This window comes from Muscardinus avellanarius, assembly GCF_963383645.1.
Source record: "Muscardinus avellanarius genome assembly, chromosome: 1".
Lineage (NCBI taxonomy): Eukaryota > Metazoa > Chordata > Mammalia > Rodentia > Gliridae > Muscardinus > Muscardinus avellanarius.
The window spans coordinates 135,420,523-135,436,363 of record NC_137786.1 but is presented as its reverse complement, the minus strand read 5'-3'; the positions used below and the strand labels follow the sequence as shown (position 1 = coordinate 135,436,363).

The window sequence follows — 15,841 nt, the reverse complement described above, 5'->3', positions numbered from 1 at the left end:
GACAGGACAGGTTGATTTTTCCATTTTGTAATCTAGGAAAATAAGGTCCAGAGCAGATAAATGATCTGCCTGAGGTTACAACTCATAGTCAGACCCAGAAGCGGGAGATGTTCCAGAATAGCCAACCTTCCTTCTGTTTCTGGCTTCATAAAATGACCCAATGGGATTATACAAGGACAATAATTGCAGCATCATTCAAAATGACCCCTTGTGGGTACTACTTAGTCTGAAAAAGAAATTCAGCCTAGAATAGAAAATCTACCTCACAAGCAAAGCTAAATCAACACTTATGAGTATAGCATACCTACGCCTCAAGCGACGCTCACCTGGGCAAGCCCCCAAGGTCGATCTCACTGCAGATGTAGGGGCCTGGTCGCAGAATTACCCACAACCCGATTTCTGCAGCCATCCGCACAAAGGCCCTAGGGAAAGAAACCAAGTCAGTCTCTCTCATGACATTCTAGGGGGCAGGCTGCACGGGGAGAGACCCTGTACACATCACAGGGTGTCAGAGCTGCCCTGTTTCTCCCTTCCCTTCCTATGTAAACTAGGGAGACTGGGATGACAGAGGTCAGCCCCATGCAGCAGAGCAGGAAATCCCTACACCAGGTTGGAGGTCAGAGGCCCTGGAAGGTGGACCAACCACACAGCCCCACTGGGGGACTGAGAAGAAAGGGCCTCAGAAAGAATATGGAAGGTCTGTCCCTAACAATACCCTTGTGAGCCCAGAGGACAGCCTGGCCCCAGCCAGGTCACTTGAACCCACTGCAGTCAGGCAGCACCAGGGGCCCCACCCTTGGGCTGCAGTGGAGAAGTGGAGTCAAAGGCTGCAGCCCCTGGGTGACAGGTCACTGCTGGAGAGTAACTGAACACTGGATACAGAGCCTCTCAAGTGTCCTGAGAACAAAGCTCCAGTCCTCAGTCCCTCTCTGGTTCTCAAAGCAGACCCAAGATACTCCTAGGGTTCCTAATCAACCCCAAGTAGCCACCTCTGTCACCAGCCCCTGGCCAGGTCATGGAAGCAGCAACACCACATACTCCAGGTCCAGGTTCCCAGAGAAGTCGAACTGGCCTCTTTCTGGCTCATGAAGGTTCCATGGGACATAGCTGTAATAGAGAAGATAATTACAGGCAACCATTTCCCATTATTCTATTTCAGCTCTCAGATTATCTTTCTTGCACCTAAAACCCATTACAAAGGCAGAAAATGTGCTTCTTAATGGCTTTAGAATCAGAACCAAGAACTAACTGAACAAATCCAGAGACCATAGAGAATCCCGGGGCAAGCCTAGGGAGACTAATATCTCATCTTCTTAGAAAAGAGACAAGGCCAACAAGATTTAGATAAAGCCTGAGACATTCAGAGTAAGAGGTCAGCATCTATAGCCACAGGTCAGCTTGCCATTCCCACTCTTCATTGGAAAAATAAATGAATATAAATGAAAGTAATGTAGGAAGAAATCTCAGTTATCAACCCTATTTTTACTGAAGCATTCAGATTCCCCAAACTTGTAATCTAATGAAAGTTTTAACTCTACTAATTCTAAAGAGAAAGATAAAAACACGCAGATGCAGTAAGCTTTGTGTGTGTGTGTGTGTGTGTGTGTGTGTGTGTGTGTGTGTGTGTGTGGTTCTAGGGATTGAACTCAGGGACACTCTACCTCATACACACACACACACACACACACACACACACACACACAATTTGGAAACAAGTTGCTGAGACCCTTGCTAAATCACTAAGGCTAGCTTTCAACCTATGATCCTCCTGTCTCAGCCTCCCAAGTCCCAGGATGACAGGCATGTGCCACCACACCTGGCTTGCAGTAAATTCTTGAAGGAAGCCAGCTCAAGAGGCAGGAGGTAGGAGTCATGTATGATAGTAGTTATAAGAGCTGCTCTCCTCGCCCACCTGCACCAATTGCTGGCCTTGAACAGAACCCTCCCCCAATTACAAACAATATTCCCTTCCCAGGTGAAGAGAGGAGAGGCTTTGTGGCTTCCAATTCAGGATGGACAGTGCCATGCCCTGCTTTGGTAAGGCAGAGTGCTTACTATGCAGTATTTCTATAACCCTCAAGAGTTCTGAGAAGTTATCTACACTTCTTCCAACAATTCTCTCACAGCTCAGAACATTTCTACAGCCCTTTTAGGAATTATCTCCAAACTCAATTCATAACCACCCAAAGAATTCCATCTCTTTTATTTATAATCACATATTCTCCCCTAAAAATAAAGTCACCTTGCTTGATAACCTTCTGTATTTTGTGGATGTAGAGCCAAGAACCTGTTGGCAATTTGAGGGAAAAAAACAATCCATGAAAGGATCAAGATTAGCCAGGTGTGGTGTTGCACACCTGTTGTCTCAGTACTTGAGAGGCTGAGACAGGAGGATCACAGGTTCATGACCAGCCTCAGCAACTTAGTGAGGCCCTCCACAACTTACTAAGACCACTTCAAAATAAAATAGGGTTGGAATATAGCTCAGAAGTAGAATGCCCCTGGGTTCAATTCCCAGTACCACACCAAAAAAAATTAAAATTATTCACGAGTGACCCTATTGTTAAGTGATTCACACATTCAGCATTATAATGAGTGCCTACCAGGTGCTCATCATCACACAGGGTGCTAGAATGATAGCCACAACGATCAGGATCATTCCCAAGAGGAAACTAAAGGCCTCTGACAGAGAGCCTCCCAGATAGCTGACCTAAAGAAGATTTCATTCATCTGCACTTAAAATGAGGGTGGGAGGATGTTCATTTAAAAAAAAATTATGTGTGTTATCCTTATAAGAAGAGGGAAAAGCATCCGGAGTGAACACCCACAGAGGAAAAACCCTGGGAGGACACCAGCCCTCTACGAGCCAAGGAGAGGCCACTAAAGTAACCAAGTGAGCTGACACCTCAACAATGGGCTGAACCTCCAGAAGAGTGAGAAAATGAGCTTCTGCTGTTCAAACCACCCACAAAAATAGTATTTGCAAGCTCCAAGTCACCCCTCACATCTACATTCACCTCTCTCACCATGTCCTTTGGCTCAACATTGCTACTTGGTTGCTTTAGACCTTATATTCATGTCACTTCTTTTCATGTCAGTTAATAGGGAACGCTGTAGGGGTTAGGGGAAAGGCAGACTTACCCTGTAGACCTACGCAGAGGGCCTAGGCTGATTCTTCCTCTTACATATTTCCCCCTGCAGTCACCAGGAGCCCCTTCTTTGGTAACCAGACTTGGGGGCAGGGATGGGGCATGACACTTACGTGGTGAGGGTGTTCAAGCCACAGGCTTTCATCTTGAGCAAGCGGTCCCTCCAGTATTCCTTGGGCACACGGAAATAGTGTATGGAGCCCCCGAAGATCCAGAAGGTGGAGCCTTCCAGCATAAATTTGGGGCCATTTGCCTGCAGCCCTAATTGCCGATGCATGAGCCCTGGAAGGATCAGAGTGCTCCAGTTCAATCTGGGGAGAGAAAAGACCTCATGGAGCCTCAGAGCTCTTTGGAAACAGTACACAGGAGTGCAGAGAGGAGATCGGCTTCCTTGCCTCCTTTGCAGGCCCTCAACCCTGCTCTCTGAAGAGGGCCTGTTCCCATGGTGGTCAGCCAAAGCTCCCACCCTCAGACCCGGCCAAACCTTGGAAGTTGTCTTTCCTCAGCACCACTCCCCGGGCTGGGCCCCAGTGCAGGGAAAGGGCCAGCTGACACTGCAGTCAGGATCAAAACAGACACAATATTCAACATGGAGATGTGTGGCTAAAAGGGAAAAGGACGAAGCAGGGTCACACGACATGGGAAATGCTGCTCTCTAACATCGACAACTCCAGAGCTGCTGCAGCTCACGGGCTCCTACCATGGCCAGCTGTCCTAGGCTCTCTGACTAAACACTAAAGCAGCAGCTACTAGACACAGTACCTCCGAGCCCCTTCACAGTCACAGCCACTCGACTCAAGGTGTAGATATCTGGAAAGAGGCATCAGGTTAGATGACATCTATTCATCAGCTAGATTTTCAGATCTTAAGTATTTTCTGAAGATCAAGGGCCAACCTAGTGATGACCCAACAAAAACATAGTCCCCCCAAGAAAGCTGTTGGAGTTGTCCAAGAGAAGCCTGTGGGAAGCCATTAAGGTTTTCCCCTAAAAGAATATTTCTGACTCAGCTGACTGTCCTTTGCCCAGAGTCAACAAGGTTTGGGGTCACAGAAAGTTCAAAGTAAAAGGTCTGGGAGAAGATAAGGCAGTGGTGGCGCGAGGGTACTGATTAACCTGCCTGTACTGTATGTGCTTTGGATTGGTCTCTATTGTATTCCAGTGGTGAAAGCACTGGGATGTTAATTGACCTGAAACTCTATAAATACCTCAAAAGAAATAAACCCATTGTCAGCCCAAAAGAGAATATTGACCCAGGAGCAGTCCTCAGCCCAATAGAGAATAATGACCCAGGAGCAGGGATCAGCCAATAGAGATATTGACCCAGGAGCAGGGGTCGGCCATTAGAGATAGTAGGCTGCCCACCCCACATTAGAATTTTTAAAAATTCTTGGAATCAAATTCTTAAGAGTTGAATTCTTCATCTTCACGCCTCTCTTCGGAACCCGTGCTTTTGCCGCTGGCTCCAGCGGAAGCCTTTCAAACGGCTCCCAGTGATGCAATGTCCCTCGAGTTTTCTCTCTTTTATCCATCTAGGCTACTAAAGGCCAGGAGAGAAAGCTGGCAAGGGTAGATGGGGAGCTGGAATCTGCAGCCAGGAGGTTTAGGCAAGTTGGAAACAGAAAAGAAGAACAGAAATGAGTTTGAGGCAAGTGCATATTTTAGTTGGTACTTTTCCTTGGCCCCTGTTCAGTACAGTGCCTAATTCTGCAGGGCTCCCTTGCATAAAAAATTTCCCCATCTGAGTTTATAGGAGGGACTGGCCCAAGTTCAAGAGCCCTGAAGACCACAGATGGGAGCAGAATGCCAAAAGAGTGGGTGGTTCATGGATATCACTGGTCACTTAGAAGTTTTCTTGGGCCACTCATGGGGGAAATTTTTTTTATCAACTCTTTCCTACTTCTCACAGCCCCCAGCTTTGAAACTCCCATGGAATCTGTAGGATTGCATTTCTGCTAGGTCATCTGTGGATAACCTGGGGCCTAATCACCACTATTTTGTTTTTTCTCAAAAGAGAAAAATTCCATATTCCAACAAGTGACTTGAAGATATTTTAGGACTCAGTTTTTCTAAAGGACTATCTATATTGATAAAGGACAAAATATCTGAAAGTAGTCAGGCACAGTGGTGCACACCTGTCATTCCAGCATTTGGGAGGCTGAGAAAGGAGGATTTCAGGTTCCAGGCCAACCTCAGCAACTTAGTGAGACCCTATTTCAAAGTAAAAATATGGGGTATAGCTCAGAGGCAGAATGCCCCTTGGTTCAATCTCTAGTACCAAAAAAGTGTGTGTATGCCTATGTATCTGGAAATGAAAGATCTGGACATGAATTCCTGGGTAGCACTGTCTTCTTGAGTTAATGACACCAGCTTTGTGAATATGAGTTTGCTCCTCTCTAAAGTGGGAGCTATTCTAGCTGCTCAGAAAGACTACTGTGAGGACCAGGTAGGATGAAATATCCCATGAAGTACAATGAAAGAGTCTGCTAACTATTTTTATTTTTTATTTTTATGTGGATCATATTGGAAACAGCATACATTCAGACTGCTTGGTACTCTCTTCCCCCGACTTCCCCTCCCTGTCAACAGTAAGTGTCCAGGTTAACCACGTTATATTCATAATTTTACACATATTTGAATGTAGCTCCTCCGTTAATCAACCTCAGCCTTCTTAGTCTACTACCCTTCCAAATAAATCTATGCTAGCATGGTTTTGCATATCACAGAGGCTAGACTCAGTGGATTTTATGTCCCTAATATGGAATAAAACCAACCTCTCCATTTCCCTCATTTTAGTGCCAGGCTGTCTTACAACTTCTAAAATTTTACAATGAAGGATTCTGTACACTGAAATTCTACCAGACCAACCCAGGAGCTAACCAACTCTAGTCACAGGCCAAATCCTCCTACCACCTGTCTTTGTGAGGCCTGCAAGCTAAGAATGGTTTTCATATTTTTGAGTGGTTGAAAAAAATCAAAAGAATAATATATTGGGACACATAAAAATGACATGAACTTCACAATTAGCATTCTTAAATAGGTGTACTGGCACACTGCCACATCATCTGCTATGATCATCTATGTATGGCTGCTTTGGGGGGTAGTTAAGCATATACAATAGAGATCGTGTGATCGGCAAAGCTGAAAACATTTAACATTTATCCCTTTTCAGGAAACCTTGTGTGTTTCTATCCTAGCAGAGAAGCCCTGGATTAGTCAAATAAGACCCTGGTGTTCCTCCTGAGCCTTCCTTTAATTATTCTTACTCTTCTCAACTGGCTCTTCCCTTTAGCTACATGTCCTGACCATTCTGGCTGTCTCAAGTCTCTGTATCTCAGATGAAACAATCTGTATCTCCTTTGGTTTTGCCCATACCTCCTCCGAAGAATACACCTGCCTTCTGTCCAGCCCTCCTTGCCTAAAGTATTTGCCAGGTCCCCACCTCAGGCACCTGCCAGGCTTGCCCCAGGATGATATTAGCAAAACTGGTTAAACACACACACACACACACACACACACACACACACACTCTCACACACACACAATCTCCTCTTCAAGGACAATGATGATGCAATTTGGCAATCACTTCAGCACGTCGATCACTCACTACAGGTAGCATTCCTTATTCTCTGGCCATGATTTGAAAAACACAACCTCCAATTCTCGTCCAAAGCACACATCACTGAACCTAACTTCTGTTTATGGGTGTGAGAGCCCCCCGCCCCAAGTACAGAGAGGTAGATGAGGGTAGAGGTTGCCTCTTTGTGATTTTCATGCCAACACAGTCCCTGCCAATTAAAACACCTTTAATCTGTGCTTGTCTAAATTAAAATCTGTGTTTTAACTAGATTCCACAGTTAAAGCTTAAGAAGCACCAATCTATACCTAATATACATATAATCTCTCTCCAAATTGAGCTTCTCCTTTCTAATATCGTTGTCTTGCCATTTTCTAGTTTTTTTAATGTTGAAATCCATTTAATTCATTGTAAATTATATGAGCAATTCCTACTCTCTTCAGTCCTGATCTATTTCTTTTCCTTCTCTACTTTTATTGGTGTTTTGTAAATATACAGCATAGTGAGGTTCAAAGTGATACAATCATACATGCACACAACACTTACTATATTTCCCTCTGGGATATACTTTAAAAAATGCCTTTAAAATATTCTGTGTTCTTATCAAGAGGCAAGAAATAAACAAAATTACAAATAAGAAAGCTAGCCTTATCAAATTAAAAAATCCTAGAGAATTCAACTTTTCCTTCCTGGAAATTTTCTGGTAGGTTACTAGCCAGGTCCTCAAAACCTTAACAAAAGAAATGACTTCAGTGAGAAAAATAAAGGTAAATGTTGAGTCTCTCTAAGGGATTCTCTGTGAGGTGAGATGATGCAAGTTAGGGATTCATGGACCAAACAACAAAGCACCACACAAATGGTTATTAATAGCAATCATGATTATTAATACTAATGATCATTCTATTAAGAATACCCCCATAATTTACTGAGTAATTAATACAGTAATAATGAAGAAAGAATCGACTGTGTGGTTATATCTGGCTGGTTGAATGGTTAGAGACACTTCGTCCTAAATTAGGCTTTGTTACCAAGGGGCTAATCAACCCCTAAGAAATCCCAGTGTGTTTCAGTTGTTTTTTCTTAGTGAGCAGTTCATTCATGATAAAACTTTCATGATGAAACTGAAACAGAGAACTTCCCCATGCTAAAACTGAAAATTTAAGAACTAGCCCCTGGCCTGCTAGAAGCCCAGGAAGCTGAAACTGATGCATTCTGAGGGGGTCACAGCCTATCTAAATCTACATCTGTATATATCCTGGGTTTTGTTTCAGTAAGCTGTAGCCACTCCTGTAAGACCTGTGGAGAAATTATCTAGCCATTTCTCTCTGGTTTGATCACACTGTATTTAATCCATTTTTCTTTTTTATATCATTTGCTTATTTGGTATGAAGAGCAGGCAGCTGAATCCAGTTGGCCAGGATTTAGGTAGGTTCCCTGGCTTGGCCAGAGAAAGCAAAACCAGGGACACCTGCCTTCTTTGAAACTGGAGCTTATAGGAATAATTTCTGCTGCTCTAGTATCTTAGCTTCATTCTAGGGAAGTGATTTTCAGACCTAGAAAACAATGGACAGCAGACCCAGCCATCACACTGCAATCTGTCCCTAGGCTGTCCATCTAGAAAGGAGGGGAGGACAGATTTCCGTCTAAGGCTAGGCTCCTAGAAGAAGGCACATGTGTCAGGATTCCTGATGGGGCTTCACACCATCTTTATACCCCATCCTTACCAGCTTCCTTTTGGTAGCTGGAAACAGCATACACTGTTCATGTTGCAAGCTGTGCTTGCTACAGACACAAAAATAGGCTGCAGTGGAACATGAAGTAGGTCCTGAGTTCTTCTACATTGTAGCGAGAGGAATTCTCATCTGGCTATGCCTAGTGAGGGACTAAGTTAGAGAGTGAAGCCTTCTGATACTTCATTCTTTTCTTGCGTGTGTGGGTCTGGAGATGGAACCCAGGGGCAACTGATGTCGGAGCTATACCTCCTACCCTATTTTTTATTTTGAAACAGGGTCTCACTAAGTTGCAGAGGGCCTCACTAAGTAGCTGAGGCTGTCCGCGAACTGTGATCCTCCAGTCCCAGCCTCCCAAATGCTGGGATTACAAGTGTGTGCCACCACGCCCAACTGATACTTTATTCTTGATCATTGGGGTGGATTATATCATGAAAGGGTAGAGGGGAGATTCTAGCAGGCATGCTGTCCCTGGGCATGCCAAGAAGCACTGGGTGAATGAGTTTGAATAGAAAAGGACAGAGGAGCTGGTGACAGGTCCCCACCTCTTTCACTTTGAATGGGCTTATGAATGGATTCTCAAGCTTCAAAATGGGTTTTATAGTGTGGATGAAGTGGGAGGAAAGCCAGATCCAGACACTGAAGTATGGTAATCAGGACCTCTTTCTCTGCCAGAGGGTTTCCCTGTATTACCTGTATCCTGAAAACACTGATCAGTGTTTGTGCTGGGGCTCAGAGGCCTCATTTGGGTCCTAGCCATCTCAGGAATCTGCTCGCCATGGAGGGCCTGGCCTGATACGGATAGGCCAGGAGATGAAGCAGAGACAGTGTGGTGAGCCAATGAAGTAGAATGCCAGTAGCAGGGCCCAGGGGACACTCACAAAGTCTAGGCTGGCCAAGGGCCTAGGAAAGCTGAGCATCTGCAGTTGGAGACTGCAACATCAGTACTTTGATGTCCAGAACACAAGTCCTCCCTGGTCTCAAGAATTGGTTATTTTGATACTATATATAAAACATATTTAGTTATCTGAGAGGACTGCTTTACAAGTTCAATTTCTAAGGACACTGTAACCTTATTAGGGCCTCCTGAAGTAAGGTTCAATTGAATCTGAGTGGAAGGAATCATATTTACATGCTGATCAAGAAAACACTCACTTTTTAATTCATCCAAGTGGCCAGGCCAGAAACCATGATTTTTAAGTAGTAGATATTTTAAACTGCCCAAGAGATATAATCACACATAGAACTTTACTTACTGGGGTCAGAATGTAAAATTCTAATCATCACTGTCAAGATTATGGTTTGGTTTATAGAATACCATGAGGCCCAATTTCCTTGGTCATCCTTTCCTCAAAACTGTTAATTTGGGGATATTTGCATCCTACCAATCTTCTCGTCCTTCTTAATGTCTTTAGCAGCAGAGTTTTAGGGGATATTCACTCTTTGGTACAGGCCAATGCCCTTAACACTTCTACTTCAAAATATTGTCTCTTGGACCAATCTTTAGGCCCCAAGAACTGTAGCCCAAGGAAGCAGAACCCAGTCCCTACATCTGGCCCAGTTTCCTGGATGTGCCTCTTGGTCTAGGCTCAATGCTTTCAACTCTTGCTTTTCTGGGAGAGGTATCAGATACCCAAAAGGACTTGGACCTACATTTGCAAAGCAGGTACTTGCATTTTTCAGACACAGGCTGAAGACATGACTGCAACCCCAGCATCTCTGCCCTTTTCCTGACACGGCTCCAATAATCCAGGACTGGCTGGCACCCAGGCTCCAATGAATCTGGCAAAGTAGCTGCCTATCTGACCAGAAACAATGATCTAGTTCATGGAGCAACATTTTCTGAGTACTGTGGGAAGTATGTACATTAAGTAGCACATGCTAGACCAATACCTTGAGATTTAACAAAATAACAAAAACCCTCATTAATAATCTACCTCATAACAACAGCAACAACTATTATAAGGGTACCCTGATGTAAAGTGACACTAATTTTACTATGGGAAATTTTTCCATTAATAGCCTCATGAATAGATAATTTTTATCTCAACCTAGAGAGCAGTGAAAACTCTTGTCAGATCATTCAAAATGACTGTAGTCCTAAGAGCAAGCCTCTGATCTTGGTTGGAGCTATTCCAAAAGTCCAAATGAAATGACCTCATAAAATAAGAAGGAAGCAACATAATTCTGTTAAATATTTTTTTTAATCTATCTATCACTTGGGACTTTCTGACAAAGGTATATCAGAAATGGTTTAGTTCTTATAAAACCCAAGAAATCTACATTGCTCTCCACACAGAAATTAATCAGAATTTCCTCCCTTAGACTATAGAGTTGAGCTAAGAATCTTCTTTACACTGGCCCAATAGAAATGGCCCATGCTATTTTGGAAATGTCTATTTAAAATTAAGATCTGCTATGGTCGGCAATTCTACTTATAGAAATATATCCAACAGATATTCATTGCAACTTTGTTTACTTTTGTAGTCAAAGGAAGCAAACAATCAATACCCATCAATAGAGGAGTGTTTAAATAAATTATGTGTCTAATGGACAAATGGAAGAATATGCATAGCTATCTTGTTATATATGCATACAGTAACTCTAAAAGAAACCATTATCAGTAATAACCTCTTGTGGGAGGGAGGAGAAAGACTGCCTAGGGGACAGGGGTGGAAGTTTCATCTCATTAGATTCCCCTTTATCCTTTGAATAATCAGCATGTTCATATAGTACCTACTCACAAATTAATTTTTTAAGAAAAATATAATTTGTTATTGAAAGAAGCAACCCCACCACTCAGCTAAGTGCCAAAATACAGAGGCAGTGTGGACCAATTAGAGCCTCCAAAGGGTAAACACCAGTCAAAAAATTGTTTTCGCTTCTTTGCCATAAGTCTCTAAAAATATCCCCTGTCTTTATATCCCAGGGCTAATCCCACACAACAAGAGTATGTTGTTCTTGTTGTTATTGTTGTTTTCTTGATACTGAGAATTGAACCCAAGGGCATTCTATCTCCAAGCTACACCCTCAGCCCTTTGTAAGTTTTTTAGAGACAGGATCTTGCTAAGTTGTTGAGGCTGGCCTTGAACCTGTGATCTTCTCTGCTTCGGCCTCCTAAGTGCTGGGCTTACAGGCATATGCCACTACGTCCTGGGATTACAGGTGTGTGCCACCATGCCCAGCTGAAAACCCTCTTTCAAAGTGGTATTTAATATCCATAGCAATTTATTTAAGCAAAAGTTAAAGCTGATTAAAAAGTAAGCCTGAGCTGCAGGTACGAAAAACTCTTTCACTCCAAGCTCCAGCATCTCCTGAATTCTTCTTGAAAGCACTCGAAGTGAGAGAATGTATTATTTTACCAAAGAATAAGAGTTTTTAACTCATTTGCCTCTCCTTGGACCTAAGATGGGGAGAAACTTTTGGCCAACTTTCTGCTATTTCTGCTGCCAAGGCTATACAGATATTTGCCCTCAATTTTCTGGGCATCCCAACCCCTTAAATCACAAATTTGCCAATAATGTCAATCCTTCAGACAGCTCTTGTCTTGTTCATTGTCTAGCATGGTCCTGTAAGAATCTCATTGCCACTCCTATTTTCCCAACATGAGGTAGCTCAGTCATCCCACCTCCCCTGTATTATGAGCCACTTCCCAGGTATCTTTGTGTCACTACCTAAATACCTGCTGGAAAAGACCAGATGCTGAAAACTTCACACTAGAAGATGAAAGGGACAGCATTCAAAGAGTTTGAACATTTCAGAGACTATGACTCAGGCCTTTAGCAGAGTAGAGTCCCAGAGTAAGCAAAGCTCATAAAATCAATGACCTCATAGAAGCTCAGGAAGAGACAGTTTGTGCACATATCTTTGGGGAAAAATTTATGATTTGGATTTAAAAAAAATGACCTGCATAGTTAGGTTATCTACCATTACCAAGGAGTTTGGTGGGCCCCTTCCTTTTTTTCCCCTACAAAAATAGCTTGTGGTCGGGAATCTCAACTATAGAAGTACAGAAACAGTGAGTGGTAGAACTGATTTCAGAAATCAATATACCTTTTAGGAGCACAAAGTTGGCTGCCTACTAGTAGGAGGCTTTCCTCTCTCAAATTCTGCCTGGTAAGGTAAAATTTCAGGTATGAGAGATGTAGAGTTGATTGAATTATTACTCAATGATACATTTGTCTTAAGGAAAAGCATCATAGTGGGCCATGCTTTAATCCTATCAAGCAGGCATTCTTGCATTCATGAAGTGGGTGGAGAAAATGGAGGCAAAGGCAACTGGTTCAAAGGCATGACTCACATTGACACATCATAGATCTAAAAAAAAAATACGCTAAGTAAAAGTTAAGCCAAACAAAACAAAAAAAAGAGTACACAATTCAGGTTACATTTCTATAAAATTCTAGAAAATATGGTGGCAGAAAGCAACTGATCAGTGGTTGCTTGAGACTGGGGAGCAGGAAAAGGTGGGAGGAAGGAATGACAAAGGGGTATAAGGAAATATTGGGGGCTGGAGAATATTTTCACTATCACAATTAGGGTGGAAGTTTTCCATATGGTATATATATATATGATATAAATAGATATAGTATGTATAATAACATATAATGATATATCATGACTTTATTTATATATAATTTTACATATAACTTTATATATACATATCTTATATATAAAACTTTATATGATAACCATGTCTGCTTCATTGCATGACAATTATACACCAAGAAAGATAGTTTTAAGAAAGACCAGTGTTCAATAAAATGGAATTTCAGTTTTTTTAAATAAGAAAGATCATTGTTCAAGCTAAATATCTAAGGTTAAAAGCTTCTCCAAATCAATATGCCCTCATATTTTCAGATATGATGTAATTAAACAGCTATAAGTGAGTATGAACCAACTCAAGGAAAAGTTCAAGAAAAAAAAGAAATTCTAAAAAAAAAAAAAAGAAATTATACAACTAAACAGCTTTCCCCCATCCACTTCCCTCCAAATACTTGCCTTCCAGATTCCAAGAGAAGGGAAGATCCTCACCTCTGAGCTCCACAAAGTTGTGAGCTGAGAAGCCAGTTTGCATGTGACCCATATTCCACTGGCCACACCAACATTCCCCAATAACAGCTGGGAGAGGCTCCCACCTCCCACTCAGTTAACAAGCTAGTCAAAGCTGGGTTAAGGCAGGAAGAGGAAGAGACAGGTTGTTTTCCTTCTGGCCTCCAGGGCTATTAGAGTAACTCACAAGTCCCACAGAAGGAATTGTGCAGTACACACCCAGGAGGGTGAAACCACCGAAAAGATATCAAAAAGGCATGTATTCTACAGAATCCTAAGAGATGGGCCTGAAGATGGTTCAGTCTTACCTGTTGAGAAAGAAGGGGTACGAAAAACAACTTTCCTAAGCATTCCAAACTGATCCCCAGGCTTGAGTCACAGCTATGTATTCTCTGCTGCCCTTTGCAGGCCACTCCATTGGCCCCAGTCTGACTCCTACTATGGCCACTTCACCTGGGTGGGGCTATGGTTAACTCACCTCTGACAAGATCAGGCCTGGTCAGCTGCCTGACACCTCCTCTCTGTCCTGACAGACAACAACAAACACCCAGCCTCCTTCCCACATCTTTACCTGAGGACTCTTAGGATGTGCTGCTGGGCCTGTCTCAAGCTCTTCAGTGCTGCCTCTCACAGTGACCTATCTGGGTCCCCTGCACAGAATGCTATTTCAGGCCAACAACAGGCTACCTGCACACAGCTACCCTTTCTCTCTGGAGCCCAGGTTCCTCAACACCCTAAGGTATGCAGCTCCTGCTGCCTCTCCTCTGAGCAACTCTTCTGGGATCGCACCAACCTCGTACCTCCAGGAAAGCTGAGCCAGACAAACCTTCAACAAGGAGTGGACTAGAGATCATGGTCAAAATGGGAAATCTTGAGAAGTGGTGAAATGAAATACTTTGTAAGTTTTCAGCACCCTGGAGTGAGAACCATTTTCTTGTTCCAAACATTGTTGTGACAGACTATTATTTCCAAAAGAATGGATGTAAGTCACAAAAAGGTGTAAATGTAAAGGGCTTCTATATGTGTTTTTGTGGAGGCATAAAACATTCAGATCTTTGTCTTTATCAAACACCCCTATAGTCTCCCACGGGAAGTTCAAAGAAATGAGGAAGAAAAGTAGAGAAGAAAGCTGAAGGGCAGTATGCCTGCCACCAGGCCAAGTGGCTTGGCCTTCAGCTCAACAATCTGCACCAAACCATGTCATACTGATTGTCTGCTTCCCCAGCAACACAGAAGGTTTTGAATATGGAAAGTGCCAGACATCGACCTGAAAGACGGTCAGGGCTATAAATAGATGCAGTTTAGAAAAATTCTGGGGTAAAGCACCCTGAAAACTTTTACACAGGCTCTGGGAAAATCATTCTATCACTGAGCCCAACCACTTGCCATAAACAATATTTTCTAAATGGTCGTGTTGGGGAGGAGTCAGCTGGTGATGGCGACTAAGGAAAAGTGGAGAAACATTAGTAGTAGCATGGTGCAAATAAATCAGGTCCGAGGAAATTGGAAGCCAACAGGCAGCATCTTTACGACCATGCTGGACGAGCTAAATCTAGCAAAGCTGTGGGGTCTGGGGCGCTGGCCCCTGCGGAATAGGAGAGACTCCGGCAAGCCTGGGAGGAAATGTGGGGGCCTGGGAGGAGAGCAGAAGGGGGTTATGTAGGGAAGTGGTGCGGGGCATTTGAAAAGGATGTAAAGGTTAGTTCTGCCGACCTTTCCCAGAGTGCTGGGAGTGTCCAGGAAAAGCACAGCTCCATGCCACAGGTGCTAAGAAGTGGGAAGCTCAATGCACAGGCTCATGGGGACTCGGAGGGCAGCGGCTGGTGTCACCAGACGTTGCTGGACCTGCAAACAGGATCACAGTGCCTGGAGGCGCAGATGAACTTTGGAATGTTGGGGAACTCCAAGAAAGAGGAAGCTGGAGCCGTTTCCATGGGAAACAGCAATTTGCAGCTTGCAAGAGGCAAGATCCCCAGGTGTGGCAGGCTTCAGCGTGTGTAATCCCTCAGATGCTGGGTGGGGATCTTTCTCACCTGCGGAACACCAGATAGCTCAAGATGATCAGCAGCAGGAGTCCAAGTGTGCTGCCCGGCCTCCGCCGGAGGCTCCACAAGGCCATAGCGATCTTGCTGCGCGCGGGGACCCAGGTTTCCTTTCCAGCAAGAACTCTGAGGAGCGCCAGAGCCCAGGTTTGGGGGTGGGGCCGCACGCTGGTCGCCTGGACAACCAAGCCGCCGCCCGCCCCGCCTGCTGCCACCCATTGGCTGCTGCCTGAGGCCCCGCCCAGCGCATCCCGGCCTCGTTAAGGTAAAGGCGGGGCTGCGGAGGGGAGGGG

At 43.9% G+C, this 15,841-nt stretch overlaps 1 protein-coding gene across 1 annotated transcript in view; it reads right to left on the bottom strand.

Moving 5' to 3' along the window:
- Positions 1-15,625, bottom strand: part of LOC308265878 (beta-galactosidase-1-like protein 2) — a gene marked incomplete at both ends in the record, with an annotated part of 39,479 nt that extends 23,854 nt beyond the window's left edge. The window contains 4 exons of the mRNA XM_080699834.1: positions 327-422; positions 1,039-1,107; positions 3,263-3,460; positions 15,540-15,625. Of these exons, the coding sequence (XP_080555960.1) occupies positions 327-422; positions 1,039-1,107; positions 3,263-3,460; positions 15,540-15,625 (449 nt within the window). The remainder of the gene's footprint in view (positions 1-326; positions 423-1,038; positions 1,108-3,262; positions 3,461-15,539) is intronic.
- Positions 15,626-15,841: the final 216 nt, after the last annotated feature.